Source organism: Trichoplusia ni, chromosome 3 (genome assembly GCF_003590095.1).
Source record: "Trichoplusia ni isolate ovarian cell line Hi5 chromosome 3, tn1, whole genome shotgun sequence".
Taxonomy (NCBI): Eukaryota; Metazoa; Arthropoda; class Insecta; order Lepidoptera; family Noctuidae; genus Trichoplusia; species Trichoplusia ni.
Window position 1 is genome coordinate 17,082,349 of NC_039480.1, and position 24,416 is coordinate 17,106,764.

The following is a 24,416-nucleotide window of genomic DNA, read 5'->3' on the forward strand; positions in this document are numbered from 1 at the left end:
ATTTTCTATTTTTTACTTCCAATTTTATGTGAAGCTGATGTGCGGACTGTTTGAGGAAATAAATCAATTATTCTGTAAGTAGGATATTTCATCACTTTTACATGTTTTATAAGGTTTTTGAGTTCATTGGATACGTTGACGATACATACTAGCTAAGCCTCTCAGTTTCATCTTCGCTTATACTGTCCTATTAACTGCTCTTTTGGGGCATTGAGGCAGATGGAAGGGAATTTCTAGGGGTCTGCACCTTGTTATGTTGGCCTCTATCGGGTCGCCTGTTGTGGGCCTCACTGGGCAACTTGAGAAGTTTGGTAAGTGGTCAATAGAACTCCTTAGATGCATCTTTCGTCCTTGCGAACGCACACATCTGATCTCATCCTCTACTGACCTGCTTGAGTCTGCTAGGGACATTTATTTCCAGGGACAATGTTTTCCAATAAGGAGCAGGTGGTTTTTAGGGCCCCTCTCCAAATTTTTCTATCAATAGCGTTGAAATCGTACTAGACAAACAGACATTAATAAAACACACCTCTATTTTCTGGTAATACATTATTTTGCCAAACTAGGTGTGGCACAAGCATTGCCTTTTGTAATTTTTGACGAATTTCCGGGAATATGAGGTTCTATGGTATCCACTCCTGGTTATTTCCAATACAATGATTATAATGTATTATGTGTAAAAACCGTTTTCTTGGAAAACAATGTTTGAATATTTTCATAAACCTACGGCATGAGGATTTCAGTAAAAGTGACTAATATTCTAGACGCTGGAAAGGCAGGAAATTTCTGAACGACGCAAAATAATTTTTAATGTTTACTGAATCAATATCATGAAATTAAAATATAAGTTCCAGATCTACTTTTGTGTATTCTTAAGACTGATCTGATCAATGTACGGATGCATCAACAAACTCGCGTTTTCTTCCTTACAAAATATTAAAGGAATAATTTCAAAAAAAAAGGAATCGTTTCAATATTACAAGGATTATGCATTTCCTTGTGAAGTAGGTAAGTGAGGAATAGGTTATGGCTGCGAAAGAGGAAAAACCCGTAACGACGGGCTTCCTGTCATTTGAGGAAATTTCCTCTTTTGGCACACTTGCTTGTGGCAAAAACAAATGGTTTTATTACTGCCGCATGGATATTGGTACCATTTTTCTTGTCCCGCAAAAACATAGGTACAGAAATTGAGTGGACACTTTTCCAGAAACCATATGTAATAAATACTGTATCTACTACAAAAGTACTATTTAATCTCAATATATATAAATTACGTGTCGAGCTGTTTGTCCGCGATGGACTCCTAAACTACTTTCCCGATTTCAATCTATTTTGCATATCGTATTTAGTTGTATCCAACTTGAAAGATGAGACAGGTTACAATCTCTGATTCTCAATATATTCGCAATTTTAATTTTTTTTTACTTTCCGCGCGGACGAAGTCGCGGGCAACAGCTAGTACAGTATTTTATAAAATTAAGCGACAACGCATAAATTTAATTGTTCGCGGAAAACTACTTTCCGATAAACCTCAGCAAATACAACGTAAAGGAATTACGTCATAAAATAATATTGTCCTGGATTTTGTTGACCCAGGTCAGTTCTGAAAATATAGGTTATTGAACTGTGTTACCAAAAACTGACAATCGATATCCAAACGAAAAATGTATACCTATTTCCCATGGTCACGCCATAAGGTTAAGGACGGACACACTGAAGTATTTTTTCCATAATATTTCAGAAATTTCTCCGTGAAAAAAGGAGAAAAAATTAACAAAAAGTAAGCAATAGAAAATAAATAGGCGGGGGACGTCGCAGAGAATACATAATTACACAAATGACAGTAGTTATAGAACAGATCGAATCACAGCCCTTAATCAACTCGAAAAGCAAATATATAAGAAGACAGTTACAGTTATATCAAGGAAGATGACGCACGGCTCGCCTCAGTCAATTGTTCCTATTGAGTACTCGCCTTAACAATTATTAACAGTTTTATTAAGCGGCCGCTATCGGGCACCGAGTAGCGTGCGTCGCGCAACTTCGATCGGTTGTGTTCACTATTCAAGGTATGTTATTACTATAATACAATAACATACAGCTAAAGTGAGTATTTAAGTAAATCAGACCATAGTTCAGTGCACTTAAGATTGATTTTTGGAAGCTTGTTAAATTTTAGTGTTTGTTGTCATGTTTATTCAAGTGCCTCACTTTGTTTACGTCTTTTTAAAATGCGTTAATCATGAATTTATAGGAATGTCTGTTGTTTTCTATGAAACCTTACGATTTACCTACTGGTTCAATTCGAGTGGATTGGATATCGGTCGATACGTATTTACAGAGCATAAGTATATATTATACTAACATGGTATTACATGCGAACTCTTTCGTAGAATCCATCAATTTCGCGGTGCATCCGCCGAGAATATTATAATTTATTGGGGCATTCGAATTATATTGAAACGTGATATTAATTACTAAAATTAAGCATTTATTCTGTCCATTATTAAATGAATGGAAATTTATGATTTCGCCAGGTAAGTTTTAATTGGTAACAATTTGATTATCCTCTTTTTAATCTGTATGATTACAGATTAAAGAAGTAGAAGTGGGTAAGTTGGGATATGGAAATATATTCGTACAAACACATATTGGTGTCTCAGTAGATGATGGTCTTAATCATAATCACAAAGCGGCCGGTTCGGTACCAACACAGTAATAATTAATATATTTATTTTCATAATAAAGAAATGGCCCAGAGAATTGATTCCTATCATTTGATAATTTCCCATCCGAAATAAATAAATACTATCATCTTTTGTGATCTTGAATCATAATCTACATGTTCAAACAGAATCCTATTATCGGTCACATTTTACTCGTAAATATACCATGTCTGGATAAGAAACAGACAAAATCTGTTCAAGAAAAACAATTCTCAATTGGGCCACATTCAAATTTATCTTCAACTATTGAATATTCGTGAGGGTCCAACATTTTTTAAATATACTGCATCGTGCCCCAAGTGCTTCATATCCACAAACCACACATATACAGAAGAGATATTCGTACATAAAATAATATTTGGATCTGTTTATACACATAGTAGGGACCTAGGTATACACAACTTTCGAAGGTGTATCAGAAACTTAATATAGGCATCATGACAATACGCATACCTACATATAGCTTCATACACACACCCTGTCTGTACGTCACAATATTGACAACAGGAATGACGACAATTTGGTTTTTATTGTCAGGTAGGTTAGAAAATAATAATGGTAACATATTTTATTTTTCCCGCAAACATCACATAATCTCAGTCACAGTAAATGAAACTTACGCCTGACATCACTTCTGTGTATACATTTTGCGAAGTCGTTACGTCACAAGAACCCTCATCTAAACCTTGTAGCAGTTTATCTGTAATTTTTTAATTGTGTCCATAAAGGTAAAATGCGTGTAAAATATTTTTAGTCTAATTATCGAGCTGATGGAATAAAAGGACTAACATTTTTATTTTGAACCCAAACATTATTCCTGTTGACCAGACTTTTCAGCCACAGCCAAACACAGCATACCCAACTACATTATTAAAAAAGTTTAAATAACAAAAGTACTTTGTTTTCTAACACATGTAAAATTACATTGTAACCATGAAAAAGTTATATCATTAAAATTTTGATATACTCGACATGTGTTCTTTGTTATCAATGTTTAAATAACCTTTTTTAATCTGTTTTGTAGTCACTTAGTTTTTACAAGATTGATAATGGAACGAGATGACGGTACCACGTCGCGAGCAAATGTTTATAAACTTTGTTTTGGTAATATTTGGCTTATGATTTGGTAGTTACTCGTCAAGTTAATAATATGACATAATTAAATATTGCAATTTTCTTTAGCTTTTCTTGTACTGATCGACAGAGGTTACGAATTAGGAATTAAACTAGGAATTTAGAAGTTTTCTAAGAGGCAAAAAGTACCCATGCATGCATCAACCGTCGGGATTTTGTTAAATTACTCATTTTAATCCGTTGAAGCAGTCAAAGCCCGCTGAGGGTAATTGCTTAGTAATTTAAAAAAAAATGTAGGCGTTAAAAATGCATGTAAGTACTTCAATTATCTTAATTAAAAAAAAGAAACCTTAATCCTTGTGTCGCGGGGAGCTTCACAGCATTCTACATGCAGAAAGACACCCAGACTCAGGTCAAGCAGTCCTACATAACACAAACTGTTGTCCCACGCGGGGATCGAACCCTCAACACGTCGCTCAGATTACGTTTGGCTTGGTGACCTCAACTAATCGGCTACCCGTGCAGTCAAAGTCTTTGAGAGGCCTAGTCTTGTAATTCACGGGTATCGAACCCTGAACACGTAGCGTAGATTTCGTTTGGCTTGGTGACCTCAATCACACGGCTATCCGTGTTGTCAAAGTCTTTAAGAAGCTGTGGTAGGCCCCCAAGCAATGATTCCACAAAAATATTAGTAGGCAAAGGTGGTGGGTGTGTATGAAACAATATGAAAGTCATGGGCACATACGTAATGTAGGTTTAATAGTCAGACGACAGTATCAGTAATAAGCGATAATATTACTATCACGTCAGTTATTTACGACACGGCTTTAATTTGGTTTGATCGGTAACGTGTCTGTAATTGTGTATCTGGATAGCAAATATTTGAGCACAATAAATTAGAATTAGTTTTAACAAGTGGAATCTATTAGAATGACACATTTTTATGACTTCTTTTTGCGGTATTGTCGTTTCGTCATAGACAGATTAGATTCGGACTCAATCAATGAATAATTTATATTAAATTATATAAAATAAAAAATAATATTGTTGAGCCACTTACTCATCTTGAGGATTATTAAAAAAAGGCATATAAATGGATCAAGTTCAACTGAATAAAAGTTTTTAAAAGCAGCCGCACCTAACGATTTTATTCACAAAAGTTTTTACAGTAAGTAAATACGTGTAGTTTTGATTACAGAGAAAAAAGTCGTGTAAATATTTCATTAATTCATCTTATTTTGACAGGACATTAAAACAAACAGTCAATGAACTAATCCTTATCGTAGATCAGTGTTAAATACGTAAGAACATTAGATGGCATAACTAATATGATCTGCTCTTATCGCTCTTGACCGTCGACCGCAGACAGACCAAGTTAAATTGGACTATCCGATAGTATTTGCCGAGTATGAAACTCGTAATTAACTTAGTGCTTTATATAAATCCTGGATGTGTGCTAAACGTTCATGTTCTGTAAAACCGTTTAGTTCCGTATAGTTTAATTTGAGCTATAATTGTCAACTTCGATTTACAATCTGCAGCAGCAATATTTGAAGCTGGCTTTTAAGGCTAACATTTAATAATAAACGCATAAGTATATCTTATGTAGGGGACCGATACTTGGAGTATTAATTGTAACAATAGCGAAGTGGCTTGTGCCCATGAAAGTAAAGTCGTAATATTATTTTTTTGTGTAATGATTTATTTTCCTGGTTGGTTAGGTTGAAAAGATAGTTAAGTGCCTATGCTTAGAATTTCGGTTAGGCTTTCGGAAACAATGACGTATAAGCGTGAAGCATAGATGAGTAGGTCAATAAAATTTAACACATTCTATTTTGACATGCAAAACGACACCAAATAACAAACATTAAAGGATAATCTCATCACTTGTTATAAATCTGTCAAACGTGTAAGGTTGATCGTCATCTCCAAAAAGCGACACACCATCATTACCTTAGTGGCACTACCTTCCACTTCTTATGTTCCACGCGTATTAAGGTCTTCGTACTCAATATCACGTATCGTGGGAACAGCACACTTGCTATCTGTTTTATAATCCATAATTATCGAATCGAGGCTTAAGAAAGGATCGTTAGTCTTAGCAGCAACATGTTTGTAAACGATAATCTGTGAGAATCACAGAAATCGAAATAACAAGGTAATAGAAATGGCATACACCGCGGCGATCTATCGAAACGCATGTCGCCGGTGGGCGGGGCTTCAACACATTCACAGCAAATAACTACGCAATCACGCAAACATTAACATCGAGAAGACCAAGCAAACAACACTAGGCCGTACGTCTAATGCAATAAGGTTGACTTTGTCGTTGTATGGATTCACTAACTCACACAGTCATTGCATTTTTTTGCATTAGTTGTAGTGATTACGTAAACTACACTAGGGATTGACTACGGATCCGAAATATAATGAAAGACGAAATTATGAGTGACAATGTTTTTTGTTGTATTCTTCTATGGATTACATTATAATATGTACCTACTTACAAAAAAAAAAAATCGCTAATTGTCGGTTGACAAAAAAAAAATATTATTAAGAAATACTTGGTAACTAGGTAGGTTTGGTTTATACGGTGACTTTTTAGTCGTCTTACAAAAGCAGCCCAGTTCATGTATCGAATGACTAGTAAACGTTCATAATAAAAAAATAGGTATTTATGAGATTTGGATAAATTTAAATTGCAATTTTTATTCAATGCTATGCTATAGCGCATGACGTACTTTTTGAAACATTCAGTTGCGAGCGCGGTCCGAGCCGTAAAAATGGAGAGGGGCGCGGGCGGCGGCGGGCGGCAAGTTATCAAGCATGCAACTAATTTCATAGTGTATATTCGGCCTAAGTTGTAGGGTACCAATTTCGTTTACCCATGGTAGTCATCCACTTGTCTTTTGTATTTATTTGCAACCTGCGGGATTCTGAAATAAAAATATATTCAATAATATGTTCACAAAAACAAACGACTATTAAAATTGTTACTTTTCGTATACAATGTTCATTTTGGATAATTTGTCCGCACTTAACCACATCACTATTTCCGACAGTTTTGTGCGGCCGTACCACTACAAATACGATCGCATTGATAAATATTATTTTTCGTTATACATTTCTCTTTTTACAACGGTGCATTTCTGTAAGTCTCTTACTGCAGAGGCAATGATTAGTAAAGAATGCAATTGTTGCAGGATGGTGCGATATAGATATGGTTTATAATGAAGGTTACGTTTTGAAATTTAATTTTGCAATAACATCAATATTACTGCAATAATTTACTAACCGATAAAATGTTATCTATTTATTTATGTTATAACACGATGCAGATGAATTTCCAGCCTGAGAAACGCCGCAAAACACCATTTTTAGTGGTTCTTGCTGTGACGACGTTCCGCGAGCGACTGAGCGTAAGTTCGCGCGCTGGTGTCGTCCAAGACACCAGTGTGGCGACAAGGTCACGCGGCGTTGGCACTTCTATTACCTTGTTATTTAGATTTCTATGGTGAGAATGCATAATGCAAACGACCTTCGTGGGATAACAATAACCGAGTTTACAACTTGATGTCATTTTCATGAAATTATTGATTACAAAACGAGTTCGTGAATGGTAGACAAACAATTTAAAAGAGTTTTTCAGAGATAGGCAATCTAATTATTATTATTATGTTATCTAGGCTAAGTCGATAATTCGATCTTTTTACAGTTATGAAAACTTTAATTTTGAAAACATGTTGGTTAAGGTAAATAACAATGTTTATTAGAAACTGCGTGTTGCCAGGCGGACAAGCTTAGGTCATGATGCTTCGTTTGTTATGTTTATCATAAAATCATATTATTTTCTGATGTGTATTTTTAGTAATTTTTACTACGTTAATTAGGGAAAGTACAACAATCAATAAAAAAAATACCTAATAACCTTCAAGGTCAGTCATATAATAAACTTTAAATATATACTTTTCTTTGTACAGATGTCAAACGAGTTAGTGGCGAAAGGCGAGCGGGTGCTCCTGCAGCAGGCGCGCGACAGATTCGTCGCAGCGTTTAATCGCACGCCCACAGCCGCGTCCTGTGCGCCCGGCCGCGTCAACCTCATAGGTGAACACATCGACTACTGCGAAGGATTCGTGTTACCTGTTGTAAGTACTATTTCATATAATTCGAGTCTGGGTGTATGTTGAAACCTTCCGCGATGTAAGGGATAAAATATTCAGTAGCTTAAAAACATGAAAATTAAGCTCAATTTACATTGAAGCTCTCGTACAAAATTAACTTTCTTCATTGGGCAGTTGCGGCGTTTCGATGTTCTGCCTCTAACATAATACTTAGTATTTATGAGTCTGCGGCAGTATCAACAACATGTTACAGCGGTTACAGTATGGAGGATACATTCAGTTTTCAGTTAAACTACCTCATTGGCAGAATGCCTAAGTGTAGACTTCACCTTGTACCATGAAACTGTAAAGCAAGACTACAAGGACAGACTACAATTGCCGATAAACGAATCGTATTCTGCTTAGCATTTTGCTAACACAAGAATTGAAAATTCAGTTGGAGCCGACACACTCACTGTCATTACAAAGCATTTTTAATGATAGTATTTTTTTTAAAAGGACTTCCGCACTTAGGAAATAGTCCTTGTGTCGCGGGGGATTTCACAAACATACAAATCACATGCACAATGACACCCAGACTCAGAACAAGCATTCATGTAACACGTATTCTCCTAAGCGTTTTGCCAATACCATCCCCGCGTAGGACAAGCATTTGTTAAACCGGTTAAACGTTAAACCAGTGTCACATTTAATCCCACTTCCATTCATTCATCGTTCATTGTAAATAGCAGCGATGTTGTGGAGGCGCCATACGGCTACTACTACAAAACACGTTGTCTTGCTTTCACAGTGCCAATGGTCTTACTGTAAGATTTCATGGTACAGGCAACGGCTATAGTTGTATGAGATGAGTGTCATTGATATTAACAAATACTTGGTCACTTATAATGATGACTTGTATCAGTTAAATGCAGTTCCAATTAGTTTTCATTTGCTTATGATTTTGGTTAATTGTCGAAGGTAATATTAATTGTTATAACTTGATAAAACTGCACTAAACGTTATGATATATTGAAATTTAATGTTGAGTTTTAAAAAGCCGTACCTTTATTTACTTATAGGGTAACTTATTATTGAGATGAAAATTCGCTAACCCTTCTGATTAATTATCAAGTTTTGGCACCCCATTTCATGCACAGACAAATGACGATGTACATACTCACATTATATCATATAAATTCGTAATTAGCTTTCGCAAACACTTAATTACCCAAAACTCGATCACAAAACAATAATTATAAACTTAATTACAAACTCCTTATAATTGGGTTATTGCTGTGAAAGATTAAAACAAACAAGAGTCTTATAGATGGCAGCACTGTCAACTATTTTGTTTGAGCCTCTCGTAAAATATAATTTACCTAAACATCCTTTACTTAAAGGCTAATTCTACAAGAAAAGGTTAAGTTAGCTATTAAAATGAGATTTAACTAAGTTTTACCTCAATTCTTTTCTATAAACTTTGGAGACTAGGTTACTAAACTAAAAAATACAAATGTATTTAAACTTAACCTGTAAAAAATAATTGATTTCTTTTTCGAACTTTAAACGATAGAAAAACATTTATCGTAACAATTTTAAAAGTAAAACAAGTTTTGTAATCTTCGTTCAGTGATATTATGTAAATGGCTGAGCCGCTGTTGTTTTAATACTTTTCAGCCATCGTTTTTTTATAGGAGATTGATAATAATTGAATACCTATCGTGGCACGAATACTGACAACAAAATATGTGTTATGTTATGACACAACTTGTATGAGCAATAAACGTTGTTCATGTAAGTCATGACGCTTCGGACGAAACGAAATACTTTTGATATTAAAGCACAATTTATCTATTTATATATAAAGATTTTTACAAGAATCTTATTTTCTAATGCTAATCTGTTGGTCAATGAGTGAACAGTGAGTAGAATGAGTAGGTAAAAATTATAATTAATCTTAATTACTACATGCAGTGTGCAGTGTACACGGATAAAGTACCTTTAACTATTTATTTGATATTGACTCACGCGTATTTATCAGGATAGCCCGATTAGTTTCGGACCCAACCGTAGTCCATAACCATGATGCGACGGCGGGGTCGCGATGCGAACAGCCGTTTTCTGTATAGTCAGTTCAAGCCGTTATATAATTAAAAATGAATCCGCCACACGAAAGTTTTTATAATAATACATAAGTAGGTATAATCAAAAAGTATTTATACAAAAGTACGTATGACAGTAAAATGTTCCTTCCAAGTCGGAGGCAGTTTAACTAAACTGAGATTAGCTACGGACAGTGTCAGCCTCCTTATAAATATTTATAATATGCGAGTAAACGTCTGAGATGTTTCTCTCTTAACGTAATTTTATCAATATTTTGTTGTTCTAACGATGATAAATTGAAGTGAGCTCAGCTGGTTCATCTTTGTCAAATAATTCGTAATCGGTTAACTGGAGTTTATGTAAACAAGGTCTTATGAGGGGCGTAGCAAGTTCATTGGAAAATTCATGGTATAATTATGGCTGATTTAGGCATTCCAGGGTACCTACCGACGTCTCTTATAGTGATAGTAGGTATATTATAAGAGTTGTCGAAACGTGACAGCATAATACATAAAAAATGGCGTCAGTTTTTCACTTCAGTTTTTTAAGAATTTTCAATATTGAAGTATTATCCGCGACAAACGCTGGCTCGTTCTTTCAGATACGTTTCAGATGTGTTTTAGTGTTAAAACACAATTAAATTCGTGGTTGTGGAGATAAGGAAATTAAAGAGGAATTTCTTTTACATCCGTCGTATAGACTAATGAAATAAAATTGGACAGGTCTTTTTATTTTGTCCTTCAAGCCTAAAATTATCACAATAAATAGTGGTAATTTCACGTGACGTTACGTCTATGTACAATTAGTCCGCGTCACGAGGTTTTACTCTTGAAAAGCACTTTATCTTTATCAATTTTTATTGTTTAGTTTTAGGTAAAAATTTGTGTCTATTATTTTTTATGGATTTGCTGATGAAATTCTTAAGTTTATACGTTCAATACCCAGCCAATATTCCTTTGCATTATTATTGTACGCGGTGTTTCAACAAGTTATCAAATGCCTAAAGTTTATTTATCAAAAACAATTTCTTTACTAATGTAATAATCTTGTCGGTTTTCTTCTCTCTTCTGTTCTGTTTTATTGATTGACTAGCTGTTGCCCGCGACTTTGTCTGCGTGATTTTCAAGATGTGAAAAACTATGAAGTTTAATAATAACGATCATCATGAAACACTTTTTTTTACATTTTAAGCTTGCTTTTTTATTTCTAAATTTTAATGAATCTTGAGCGGCCCAAAGACTGTCAAATGTTTGACGACCTCCGTGGTCGAGTGGCGTACGCACCGGTTTCAAGGTGTCGCTAGCTCTGAGGTCCCGGGTTCGATCCTCGGTCGGGTCAATGTAAAAATTAACATTTCTACATTGTCTCGGGTCTGGGTGTTTGTGGTACCTTCGTTGTATCTGAATTCCATAACACAAGTGCTTCAGCAACTTACTTTGGGTTCAGAACAATGTATGTGATGTTGTCCGCAATTTATTTATTTATTTATTTGTTTGAATCAAACAAATTTCATCATTTACGATACTATCCTGGTGTCAAATATTTCACAGCTGTTTTAATGACTTTTTCTTATTTAATCCCAAAAAGAGGGGTTTATAACTATGACATTTATCTGCCTGCCTGTCAGTCTATGACATCATAGCTTCCAAACGAATTGAACTATTTTAATTTAAACGTGAATTATATGCGAGTGTCCGTTTAGACAGGTTTGACAAATCGAGCCGTTTAAAAATGGAGGGGGGGGGGGATTCAAGTAGGAAAAAATAACAGAAGGTATAACTCAGTCTTAGCACTTCTGCTAAAAATGTTTTACTTTCGAGGGTTTTCCATTTTCTAATTGGGTGGGTTATGATTTTCGAGCACGTCTGTTCTTTGGCCGGCCTACGCCTGAAATTGCTAGACGGATTATGACAGTGGTTATGAGGTATCATAAAATTATTATTGTACTTTAACCAAAAAGGTAACCCAGAACCATATTACTGAGGCCCCGGTGTCCGTTCGTCTGTCTGTCACCTGGCTGTTTTTCAGGAACAGTGATAGCCAGACAGTTGTTATTTTCACACACGATGTTTTCCGACGATATAAAGAAGATGTCAAATTACTTTTGTGGACGGAGCTGGTGAAGTGAGAGTCGGGCTCGGTAACTGTGGATTTTACATAGTGTCATAAGATATAAGATTTTGCAAAATTGCGCCCAGATAAACGGTTTCCTTAAACTTGTTATGTTTTATTGTCCTCTTAATATTAAAACTGATCTTCCTCACAAACATTTGGAATATTTCCAAAATAAAAAAGTTGGTAAACGTGTTATCTTGGCCCCCTGGTGTTTTGATCATGATTTGCCTTTAAATTGCTGATAAATAAATAGCGTGATAATAAAAAAATATCAGACACCCATTTTTTTAAAAATTGACAATGACAAAAATCTAAAGTATAGGATATGTGTAATTTGTGATGTTACGACAAAGCAAAATATGAACATAAAAGTGACTTCATGCGCAAGAGTTCTATTTACTGTACCAATTTACAAAGGAAAATTACGTATTTTATTCGTTAACCTACCAGATGATCATTGAAGTAAAATACCGTCATCCCTACTGAATAAATGGAACTTAAATAAAGACTACATGAGGTTTTTTTTAATATATCCTGGGATATATTACTACATGAGGTTGGTTATGAGGATACGCTGTCGATAACGACAGCCAAAATGAATTTTCCAAACAAAAATTAACTATTCCAAAAGTTAACATTGTATGACGAATGTAAGTGCTGATAGCTACACGTTAGTATCAGCCTTATTGGGGAAATTTCCAAAAATATGTTCTTAATCCTCGTCGGCTTAGCTTTGGGATCTCAGAAACTCATTCAGTCTCGTTCCTTCCCCTGTTTTTACCAGGCTACGAAAGAATTTTTTTTTAAATAAGTACAGATTACAATAAATTGTTAAAAGAATTTGTGGTCTCTGTAATGGCGGATGTAGACCGATCAAATAGTTAAAATATTGAAAAATAGTTATCAGTAGAAATTGTTCTATCAATAGATACATAATGTCAAAAACCGTCTAGGCTACGCTCTTATATTTTTATACTTATAGCTTTGGTCTTATAGATCTTTCACATTGCATACCTATTATGCAGTTTTTATGCAAGTTTTCTGGGGTTTTTTATCCGAAATACTTTTGGCCTATGTAATGGAGGCGCTCGTAGCTAAGCTATAACCGCATAAGTCAATCACAGGTTAAGCTATGCTTGACGCGGTTGGTAAGTAGATGGGTGACCATCTTTGTCATAACGAGTTCCTCCGTATTTCGGAAGGCACGTTAAATAGTGGGTTCCGGCTGTTATTCCTACATCTTTGACAGTCGTTACAGGTAGTCAGAAGTTTGAAAAGTCTGACAACCAGTCTAACCCAGGGGTATCGTGTTGCCCAGGTAACTGGGTTGAGAAGGTCAGATAGGCAGTCGCTCCTTGTAAAACACTGGTACTTACCTGTAATTGGTGGGACTGGTAGCCGACCCCAACATAGTTGGGAAAAGGCTAAGCCAATAATGATGACTTTTGGCCTATGTAATGTTGCAAATTTAAGCAAAACATTATTTCATTGTTTGAAAGGCTTTTTTTTCGTTGAAAGTTTATATTTTTATTGCGAGTTGTTACAGATGAACCAAGGTAATAATTAACTGTGTCGTTCAGTAATTTATTGTTATGCATAATTATAGATGAGATCAATGTGAACTAAATGCAACTTTGGGTTGAGTGTCACTATGAATGTTTTGATCTTGAAGTAGCATCGCCAACATTACCGAGCTAAAAACATAGGTTTGTTTATCTAGTTTAACCTATGTTTTTAGGGAATATATAGCAAATAAATACAAAATCATATTACGGCCTTCCACATTTGAACTTGAGTAATTTTAGTTCATCAATAAAAATAATTTAATTTCCTTTCTTTCAAGAATGTATCGATTACGGTAACAATTGCATAAAAAAAACGTATTAGTTTATGTTTCTTTTATTTTACTTGTGAAATAGTCGCGGTAGGCCTATATCAGATTGGCAAGAGAATAAAATGACTAATTTTGTGAAAATGATTTTCTTTCGAAAAATCTTATTATTGTTCTGCCAAAAGTCTTAAGATAAATAGCTTGATGTTTTTTGCGTAAATTGATGACCGTGCTGCCTACTACTCAATGGGGTGAAAATACACCTCATAATTGTATTACACGATGTTACGGGTGAGTCTAAAAATTTAAAACTTTACTGCTCATGCTCTCTGCATAGTAGCGTTATGGTTTTTGTATATTTGTTGTATCATGTGTACGATAAGGTTCATGCAAAATTTGAACGAAATATATTCAGTAGTTTATGAGATAATTGGATATTTGTTTATAGATATAAAAGGCTCCTGCTCACCCCCTGTAACGAAAAGCGAGATAATAAGTAAAAAGTATGTTGACCGGACCTCTTGTTGATATTCTCTGAAAATTTGAATCAAATCTATCCAGTACTTTCCGAGATCTTTCCGGACATACATACAGACAAACAGACAAACAGACAAAATTTCTAAAAATCATATTTTCGGCATCGGAATCGATCGTAGACCACCCTGCAAGTATTCTTTTTAAAAAATATTCAATGTACAGTTTTCACTTTCCTACAATTTTATTATATGTATAGATGTGATAAGGGATTATCAATGTACCTAGCTTTTCTGAAAAAACACTTTGAGTAAACGATGGTCAAAACAAAAATACAATAAAAAAGAGTCTTAAAGCAATTACTGTTCAATAAGTGGCAAAATTAAAGGCGAAAAGTTTTAATAATTACACTACTGTTGGTGTTACATTAGAATATCTTCACTTAAATACTAAACTCAGAACCATATACAAGTATGGAGATGATATCCTAAGATCTGTTCTAGCGTCTTGTAGATGAGAACTTAACTTCCATTTTACTCCCAGGCTCTACCCTTCGTGACTGTGGTGGTGGGAGCCTTGAACAACACAGGAGAATGTAACGTAATCTCAGTGCTGGGGTCTGGTGAGGAGGTGAAAGCCAGCTTCTTGGCACCGACACCGTCCAGCCCCCTGAAACCAGGGTCACCAGCCTGGGCGAACTATGTTAAAGGAGTTGTTGCTAACTTCCCAGGTAAGGATGTCTAAGGCTCTAGGCAGACGGACCGCGTTTCAACTGCAAATTGCAGTTCTTATGCAGTTGACTACACTGCACTGCAATATAACTAATCGTGTAGTCCGATTGTACGCCGACTGCAATTGACCTGCATTGTATTTGAAATACGGTCTGTCTGTCTTGCGTCATAGATTTTACCAGACCATACAAGATGTTTTAATACCTAGACCCAGTTCTTATTTTAAGAACCGAAATTTTATATGTAAATACTTTTTGAAAAATATTCAATTCCACTTCCTACGCCGCGTTGTAATAATTATTATCAGTTTTTGAGCATTTGTCCGGTTAATCGTCGAATTATTTTTCGGACTAGGCGACTGCTTGGTGGGATAAAGTTGATCTATTCCATTTTTAGAAGGTTTTAATGATGCTGCCTTTTAATTGTGATTGTGAATTAAGTAATTACGGATGTTTGGATGCTTATTATTTCTTACTAAGTATTATTGAATATTAGCATTACCGGACCAATTGAAAATGGAAGCTAAAGAAACGGTGTCGTTGGATAACTAGAAACGTGTCAAACAATATTTTCCAAAGGTTAGACATCTAATAATGTTTTCTTTTAACAAAAAAATATTATTATTATAAAAGTATCATAAAGCAATATACCAATTACTGTTAAATTTGCGAATAAGTATTTTATGTCCAAATTATTTTATGTTTTTATTATATTTATTATTTTTTCTATCTTTATGAGTATACTATCTTAAGAGCAATAATTTTGTTTGCCCGGTAAAGGTTGATTCTGAAATTAATAAAATGTAATTTTTAGAACACTCCATTTCCATTTTTTCTCCTTGATGTTTTTTTATTAGTTTCTTGTTTTTTCTTGGTATTAATGGTGTAATAATAAAAAGGGCTTTGATCGTGTTGTGGGACGATTCCTCATGAAATAAGAAAATGGGTTTTATATTTTTATTAAATATAATTATTATTTAATAACATTAAATATAGTCCATTTGGCAGATGTCAATATCTTTCCAAACCTTTTTTGTTAAGGGAGGTAAGACCAAGGTATAAACCAGAAATTGTCACACGTATTTTTTCCTAAGTTCCCCTAGTCCGATTTTGAAATATTCACACTAATGAATTGTAAAATATCCTCTCTCATTCCAACACTCTATTATTACAGGTGGTGTGAGCGGGTTCGATGCAGTCATTGTGACAGATGTGCCGATAGGTTCTGGACTTTCAAGTAGTGCATCTATAGAAGTTGCCATATTCACATTTTTGGAAGGACTCACGGGGAATACTGTAGGGTATGTTTTGTTGAACCCTACATAACTTCATAAACTATTGGGTGAAAATGAGCTTTTAAATAAAAAGAAAATACGATACACATTTGCCAAAAAAGGGAAAACTTTCAGATTTCATGAATATTATTGAAGCTATACGTATACGTGGTGAAGTTAGATAAGCAAATTAATCATAGTCCGAGTCTATGATAGAATCGGATTGTCTCGGATCGATCATTGGAGACAATCCAGATTGGCAGATCCAGAGCCCAAAAGGTAGGCCCAAAGTAAGGGCAACAGAGCAGAATGGTTCATATCTCAAACTCAAAAAAAATTTGCTGTCAGTCTTGTCTTTTTAATTTTATTTTCTTTTTATTTTTTGAACTGCATGTTAATTCAAAACTATAAACAAATAACATTAAGAATTACATGGAACTCGTCGGCACCTCTAATTAGCCTGTAGCCACGGCTCAGTGACTCCGGTAACGCGATAGGCACAGCAAACACGGGGACAAATTGACTCTTAGCAAACACGTAGCTCGCATTTATTTGTCAGGCGCTTACAGGAATGTGGAGGACGTTGAACTCTGGAAGATAAATAATTATGAAGGGAAATTATCAGTCTTAGGGACTATCAAGTATGTATAAACCTTACCACTTTTAGGAGAAAAATAAAAACTGGTCAAATACGAGTCTGCATAATCAAAAACGTTTTATTTCAAGTATGCCATTTTTCAGGCACTTTTAAACTCCAGTTGCGTGGGTCCAAAATCAGATTTATAATATTCCTTAAACTGAAGGTTCCTTACAAATATTCTAAAGAAATACAAAGGGATTAGGGATAAAAAAGTATATACTATGGCCGTTGAAACTGTTGCTTTAACTCGATATTTACTGAAACTGAAATACATTATTCACGAATATTTGAAATCTTTAGCTATCACAATTCATAGATGCAGTCTAGTAACAAGCGAATGGGCAAGTACTTAGGGCAGGGAAAATACTTAGGTTTATGGTCCTTTTCCCCTTTAGGTACCGGATCCTAAAAAGTAGTTTAAATAAAATTCCATTGTATATGCTTAAGGTATTTCGTGTTGAAAAGTCAACTAATTTGAGTATGGGACGTATTAATTGTATTCCATGCCTAAAATCACTAATACCTATATTCATGAAATTCCTTTCTAATTACGTATCTCAGGCGTAGGGTTTATCACGCCTTCTCCCCCGAGGCGGAGAGCAGTGAACGGGATTAGTGAACCGATAATGAACGCTTTGTAGAGGTCGCGAATATTGGTATCACACCAAGAGTTAATATCCTGCCTTGACGACAACTGGGGGCAACATCCATAGAAGGGTTAAAACAAATCGATTTACAAGAAATAATTTAGAAGAGATTAGATTGTTTGTTCATTAAATTAGTCATTGTAATTTTTAGGGTCTATACTTAAAGGGTAGTAACGATAATTAAGAATCCGCTGTTTGTCTGTCCTTTTACCACCAGGCTGTGTCTCAGGAAGGCTGATAGGTAGACAGTTTTTTTTCCTTTGCCGCTAACTTTAAGGTGTATAACGTTCCATACTTTAAGTGGTTAATTTTAGCTTAAGTTACCTGTTATCTGGTTTGATGTGAATGAGGTATATTAACTCAACCATTTTATTACAGGCTTGTAGAAAAGGCGAAGCTATGTCAAAAAGCGGAGCACGAGTTTCCCGGGATGCCGTGCGGGATCATGGATCAGTACATCGTCACTATGGGCAAGAAGGACCATGCGTTACTCATTGACTGCAGGTTTGAAAAAGCAGTAATTACTGACACATTTTTTTACATTTAAGTAGTAAGAGAATATTGAAATTACGTAGAAATTTTAAAAAGAATATACCAAAATAGAACATATTTTCCTATTATATAACTTCCATTAGAGCATTTCAGTTTTTAATTCTGATGTCTCTGACCCCGGCGTAAATGAACAAAATTGGTATTATTTACTTCATTAGGACCTTTTTTATGCGACGGAAATCCCCGTTCGATAAAGTCAGGCTGTAACGATTTTGTAGACTACCGCGAACCCTGTCAGGAAAGCTTCTATGATAGGAACTGCACCGCTGGTGTGAGAAGTAGCAATGTTTTCCCCATAACTTTTAAATTCACGCACATCCGCACATCTTTGAATAGTACAGCAGTCTTCTAGAAATAAGCTTACTTTCATTTACCAGATCATTAGAAGCCCAACAAATCCCAATGGAACTGGGCGAGCTGGCGGTGTTGGTGACCAACACCAACGTGAAGCACCAGCTGACTGGCAGCGAGTACCCCACGCGGCGCGCGCAGTGCCAGGAGGCGGCCGACAGACTCGGACTTCCCTCACTGAGAGGCGCAACTGTGGCTGACTTAGAAAGTAAGAACGGATAGATTGAAGAAGAGAGGTTGAAGTCACTACGCTAAACTTACTGATCGCGGCGTGTCTGGCCAATCGACGCGTAGGACAAACTTTTGTGTGATGAACGCTTTTCCTACGTCGAGGTATCACGTGACTTGAGTGTGTGCAAAACCCCCGCGACATAAGGATTACATAATTTGATGAGGGCGTCGTTTTTTTAAAGGAAAGAAAGCGGTGACATATGTCAGTTACCAGTTATATTTACACTTCTGTTCAATGATTGGAAATATCTGTCATTGATCGTTTTTGAACTTAATACATGTTAATAATTAACAGCGGTGCTCGTGCATACGATAAAATTTGCTAAATTAGTTAGCTAAGCTGGCTTGGGTTAGAGTTAGCTGTTGCCGACAAGCCATCACTTTAATAATTATAGGATTTGTACGTAAGTCATTAAATAAATTTTACGCAATTTTAACTGTAGAAAATTAAGTATTTATTTTTGGTTTTAATTTTAAATTTTTACGTTAAATTGCTTATTGATTTTTTGCAGTATTTAATCAATCATCACCAGTTTTTCAAACGACAAAAGTGTTGATTACTTCAAAATATTATATTTAATCAAAGTTTTCGTTTTCTGAAGACAATGTAGTCATAGTTAGAAGGAAACTTAGAATTATTATTCAAACTGAGAACTGCGCAGGTGTTGACTTTACCATGCTCTAATTAAGGTACCAAATCTAGTAGACTCATAGTCTGCAGCTAAAACAGGTCGTGCCCTATTTTGGAATAGAGGAGAATGTGTTGTGGATGTTAAAGTAGATTCCGGTGAAGCTATTCAGCTGCGGTGAGCAGAAAAGGCCGAATTACTACGTACCGCGTACAGTTATGCATAATGATTTAGTACTGTGCATTTGTAATAATTTTATGCAAATATACAATATAGTAGTAAAGGGAGGACAATAAAAGTGTGAAAATATTTCTGACAAGTGCCTGCCCGGACACTATGTGCTTTTAAACCACTACTTTTGCTGTGGTCTGTATTTTGGATGATAGCTTTCAAATATTAAAACAAAGTAATACGCAGGTTAGGTACATGCAAAAACAGATTGCCTACATATTTTATTATTTTATTGCGGTTTAGGAAGTCTTGATATGCCCTTAGTTTTGATGGCATAATATATTCCCTATACACATCCTCGTCGATTACTGAGGAATTGGTCAGCTTTACATTACGCATCCTAATTTTTAGCCAACTACTTCTACAGAATTCGCAGGTTGACTTTACTCTGGAATATCCTTGCTAATACTTCCAAGTGAATCCATATATTTATCACTGTCTTTTGTTATTTTCAGAACTAAAACAACAGAACTGCTCTGAAGATGTCCTAAAAAGGGCGAAACACGTCATCGAAGAGATCTCCAGAACAGAAGAAGTTGGCAGAGTCATGACAGAAAAGAACTTCCAACGAGTAAGTTGATTTCATTCAAATAAAAAACACTGCGTCGTTACTACGTAAATTAAAAAGTTCACTATTTTATTTTGGACAACGTTGCAAAGCGGCTAATTCAAAATGAGACCTGCGATTTATACTGTAGCGTAGTGTTAAAAGCTCGTGGTGCAATTCGGAGAAAATCCTCTTTTCAGTCAAAACAGCTCATTAAAATCTGAGTTCGAATTACTAAATGTCCAATGGAAACTGGCATCAAACTGTTATTGCTAAGTAAATTTCATCCTGCTATGATTTTATAGTCGACATTCATTTTGATAGTCCAGGCAACATGTTTTAGTGGAGCACCTATTTATAACATGTGTTATAGGAAGCTGCTTTACTGAGATAGTAAACTCGCATTTATAATTAAGTATTCAGCTTATTTGTAAGCAGGTGAATGCTTAAAGTGTTCTAATTAGTTGCCATGCCCTACAGGGTCCTATAGTGTACCATGCTAATAGTACCTTTGCAACATATGGAGTGCAATAAAAGTATTGAGTTTCCTTGTAGCCCTCGATAAATGAACTATAATACTAAATGCGTTCTGCATTCTTATATTGCGAATGGCTGTAAATATTTTACTCAAAACAACTCCGTCGGCAAAAAACTTAAATATGGATTCTTTAGCGCCAGCATCTATAAGCAGGTTGCGGTTTTTCTGCGTGTCAATTCTATAATAATAATGTTGATTCTACCAGGTTGGAGAGCTGTTCTACCAGTCGCACGACTCCTTGAGCCAGCTGATGGAGGTTTCGTGCCCGGAGCTGGACCAGCTCGTGGACATCATGCGCGGCGCTCCGGGCGTGTATGGCGCGAGAATGACGGGAGGCGGCTTCGGGGGCTGTGTTGTAGCTCTGGTATGTATACCATAGGTGTACGGTAGCGTGCATGGCCAAGTTCTATCCAAAGCGTGTATTTGTAAAAATGAATAATTTTTAATGCTTGTGCTATGTCGTAAGAGGGACCAAGAATAAATGCCAAAGTGATTTTACAAATTCAAATTGTTCGCGACATGGCTGGGTTTGAACCTATAAATCTTATTATTGAACCGCTTGGCCGTCAGAGCAATATTCTAAAAATCTAACTGGTAAATTCGTTACAACCAAAAGGTCAGACGAAAGTTTGCCAACATAATAAAGTAAAAATAAAATAAAAACAGCATGCACGATTTACTTCTTTAATTTTTGACTGAGAATTTATATTTTCATGTTTATTTGTTATAAAAATAAGTAATAGCGCAAACAAAATGCCAATAATCGAGTTACAGGGTATAACAATGACAGTATCGAGGTATTCAGGTCAAACCGGTGCGCTTTATGTGAAACCTAGATCTTTGAGCGCTGTTTCGATACAATATTTTATTTATAAAATGCAATGCAATAATGATATTTTATGTCAAAGGCAATGGAAGATTTTATTTATCTAAAAATAGATAGGAAACATAATACTAAAAGACCACAAAGATAACCTGAGTTTGAAGATTTATCCAGAATCTTGGCTATGAAAGTATTTTTTCATATTTGTGTGCATTTAAGCACGTATTTTTTTTAGCCGATTCTGATCTGATGGCCAACTCTCCAGAAAAATCTGTTGTAACTGTTGGTGCAGGGCTGTGTTCACACCACATAGATAGATCGCTCTCCCCAGATTTGCTTTATGACATGTTGATAAGCCCCCAGCATCTAATTTTAGGTTCGGTTCTAAAATCACTGAACTTGGCCATTATAAATTATGTACTAATTTAAATGTTTTCTCGTAGGTAAAGAAAACTGAAGTGGAAAATTTAAAGAAGCGAGTTCTGTCTTCATACAAAGGCACGCCCACATTCTTCGTTAGTCAGCCGAGCGATGGAGCGAAGTTGTTAAAATTGTAATAAAGTATAGGTTTTATTTATCGTTGTTTTTTTGACTAACTGTTGCACGTCACTTGGCCTGCGTAGAACCATGAAGACACAAGTTGGGATTTTTCAATGCACGTCCCCGTTTTTGGAACACATTTCGTTACTGCTCTGCTAATATTGATCATTGGATGATGGCATACATATATCCTATAGCTGCTATAGATGCTTACATGGATTATCTAACAATGGCTTGGCAACAGAATTTTGATATGCTAGGCTAGCAACAAGCAATCCATTCGTTATAATTAAACGTCAAAAAAATGTGAAATTGAAATACCATTTCCTCTGGTTGGAAAAATGGAAATGTTATTAGTATTGTGACTAAGTAAAGTACAGGCAATCACAAAATACAATTTACTTCAATAGGTATAAGTGTTTTTTTTTAGTTTCCTCGCAATTTATTTGAAGTTATTTATACCTACATGTGTCTGAATTTAGATTGCGTTTTACATTCTTTTGAAACTACTGCCCACTACACACGGTTACCCACCATCCGCACCGAATGCGCGCCAACTACTATTTTTAGTTCTACCAGGCTGGGCCTCACTCAGTCTGAGTGCACACTACGAGATTAATTGGTTTGCGGATTTGAGTATAAAACGTCGAGAATCCGTCGGTGTGCGCGTAGACTTACAATAAGGCTTTCAACTGGCTTTTCTCACTGAAGAAGTCGAGTACTCCGGGGATAATAGATCCTTCGACAGATGTAGGTTAAGTTAAAAGCACAGCTAATTTGAAAAGTAGGCTAGAATTAAAGATATCTTTTGACAAAAAGTAGTTAAGACCTGTATTCTCAAAACCATTCGAACATTTTAAGGGACAAACGGAGAGAAATCTTTTGACTTTGATACGCCTATGATCGATAAAAAACGGAAATTAAATATCCAACTCAAACGACGAAAGCTGGTTCGTTATGTCAGTCATATAACAATTGAATGTAAAACATCGACTCCTCGATACAGGAAAATGATGCTTCAGTACAAGTGTACGAGGTCGTAGCACTTGGGGTGCTACCGCTACGCCTATGCCCAATATTTCAGTTGTGGAAGTGAAACAGCGTAATACACGGCGTGAAGCGGCATCTTTTTTCCACAATTCCACTAATATCATTCAAAAGGTAGTCATCTGTTATTAGTGGTTTTCATTAGAAGGAAGGAAAGTATCCAGAATTAATTGTTACCATTCTCCCAATATTCGTAATTAGGTAATCTTATTTGACACTTGTTGAATCGTTTCGCGTTTGTTTACTTCCAGCCATTATTTGTATCCTCCATGCCTGTAAGAATGCTCACAGCTAATTAAAACGTTTCACACATTTGTGAGTGTAGACAAACTGAAGTGTAATTCTACATTAACAAAAACATTTTGTATAAATACAATTTGGAAGAACCATTTCAGTTTTGTTGATTACTGTAAAAATACTGATGTATTTAATACATGTAAGCAGTGTTCTGACCTATTTTTACATAATTTTGACCTATTTTTATTTATGGTACGTCAGCCCCGGGCTACCTAGGCTGGGCTCGACGAATGCTAATGGATCCGTCTAATGCAGTTTCCCCGAACAAAAGGTGATGGAAATGGTGAAAAATGCCTTTTAATAGGTGACACGAGTATCGATTCTAAAATTTTTAAATACATTCGATATTTTTGGGGATAAATCCGTGGGGATAATACCGTATTCCACATCATATATTGTCGATTGCAGTTCAGTAAACTTTGCCAGCCACTCGCCCCTTCCGGTTCAGGTTCGATCCCTGCAGATGTGCTTAAGTTGTGGAACGTTTTAATGCAAATGTTAGTATTTTCGGAGTATGTTTTGTTAAATGTAACGACTTTGTAGTCTTAATAAGGAGCATCAAAAACTTTCGTCCTTTCAGAGAGAGATTTTTCGAATCTTTAATCTTTTTCTGTTTCTTAATAACCTGCGATTTATAATCAGTAAAAGTAATGTTCTATACTCATGATTCCATCAGACACGTCTAAGCAATCATTACTAACCACTATCAGTTTGGGCCTATTCCAGACGAAAATATGCCTAAATAGAACCATGTTACGGAAAATTTTACGAACTAAGAATAAAACTTACACGTAAAAGATTGTATAAGTCTTTCAATCCTACAGCTTATACCAAGAGACGAGGAAAACGACACTCAGACACCTCAAACACTTTGTTATTTTTTATTTAAATCTACATAATCTTGTAATTG

At 35.5% G+C, this 24,416-nt stretch overlaps 1 protein-coding gene across 1 annotated transcript; it reads left to right on the top strand.

Annotated features, from left to right (window-relative positions):
- Positions 1 to 1,803: 1,803 nt before the first annotated feature.
- On the top strand, positions 1,804 to 22,199 carry LOC113492202 (galactokinase-like). The gene is made up of 9 exons (XM_026869560.1): positions 1,804 to 2,069; positions 7,781 to 7,948; positions 14,973 to 15,159; positions 16,334 to 16,460; positions 18,099 to 18,224; positions 18,650 to 18,831; positions 20,170 to 20,285; positions 21,005 to 21,163; positions 22,066 to 22,199. Exons 2-9 carry the CDS (start codon positions 7,781 to 7,783, stop codon positions 22,177 to 22,179), a joined length of 1,179 nt encoding a protein of 392 aa, XP_026725361.1. The 5' UTR covers positions 1,804 to 2,069; the 3' UTR covers positions 22,180 to 22,199.
- The last annotated feature ends 2,217 nt before the right edge of the window (positions 22,200 to 24,416 follow it).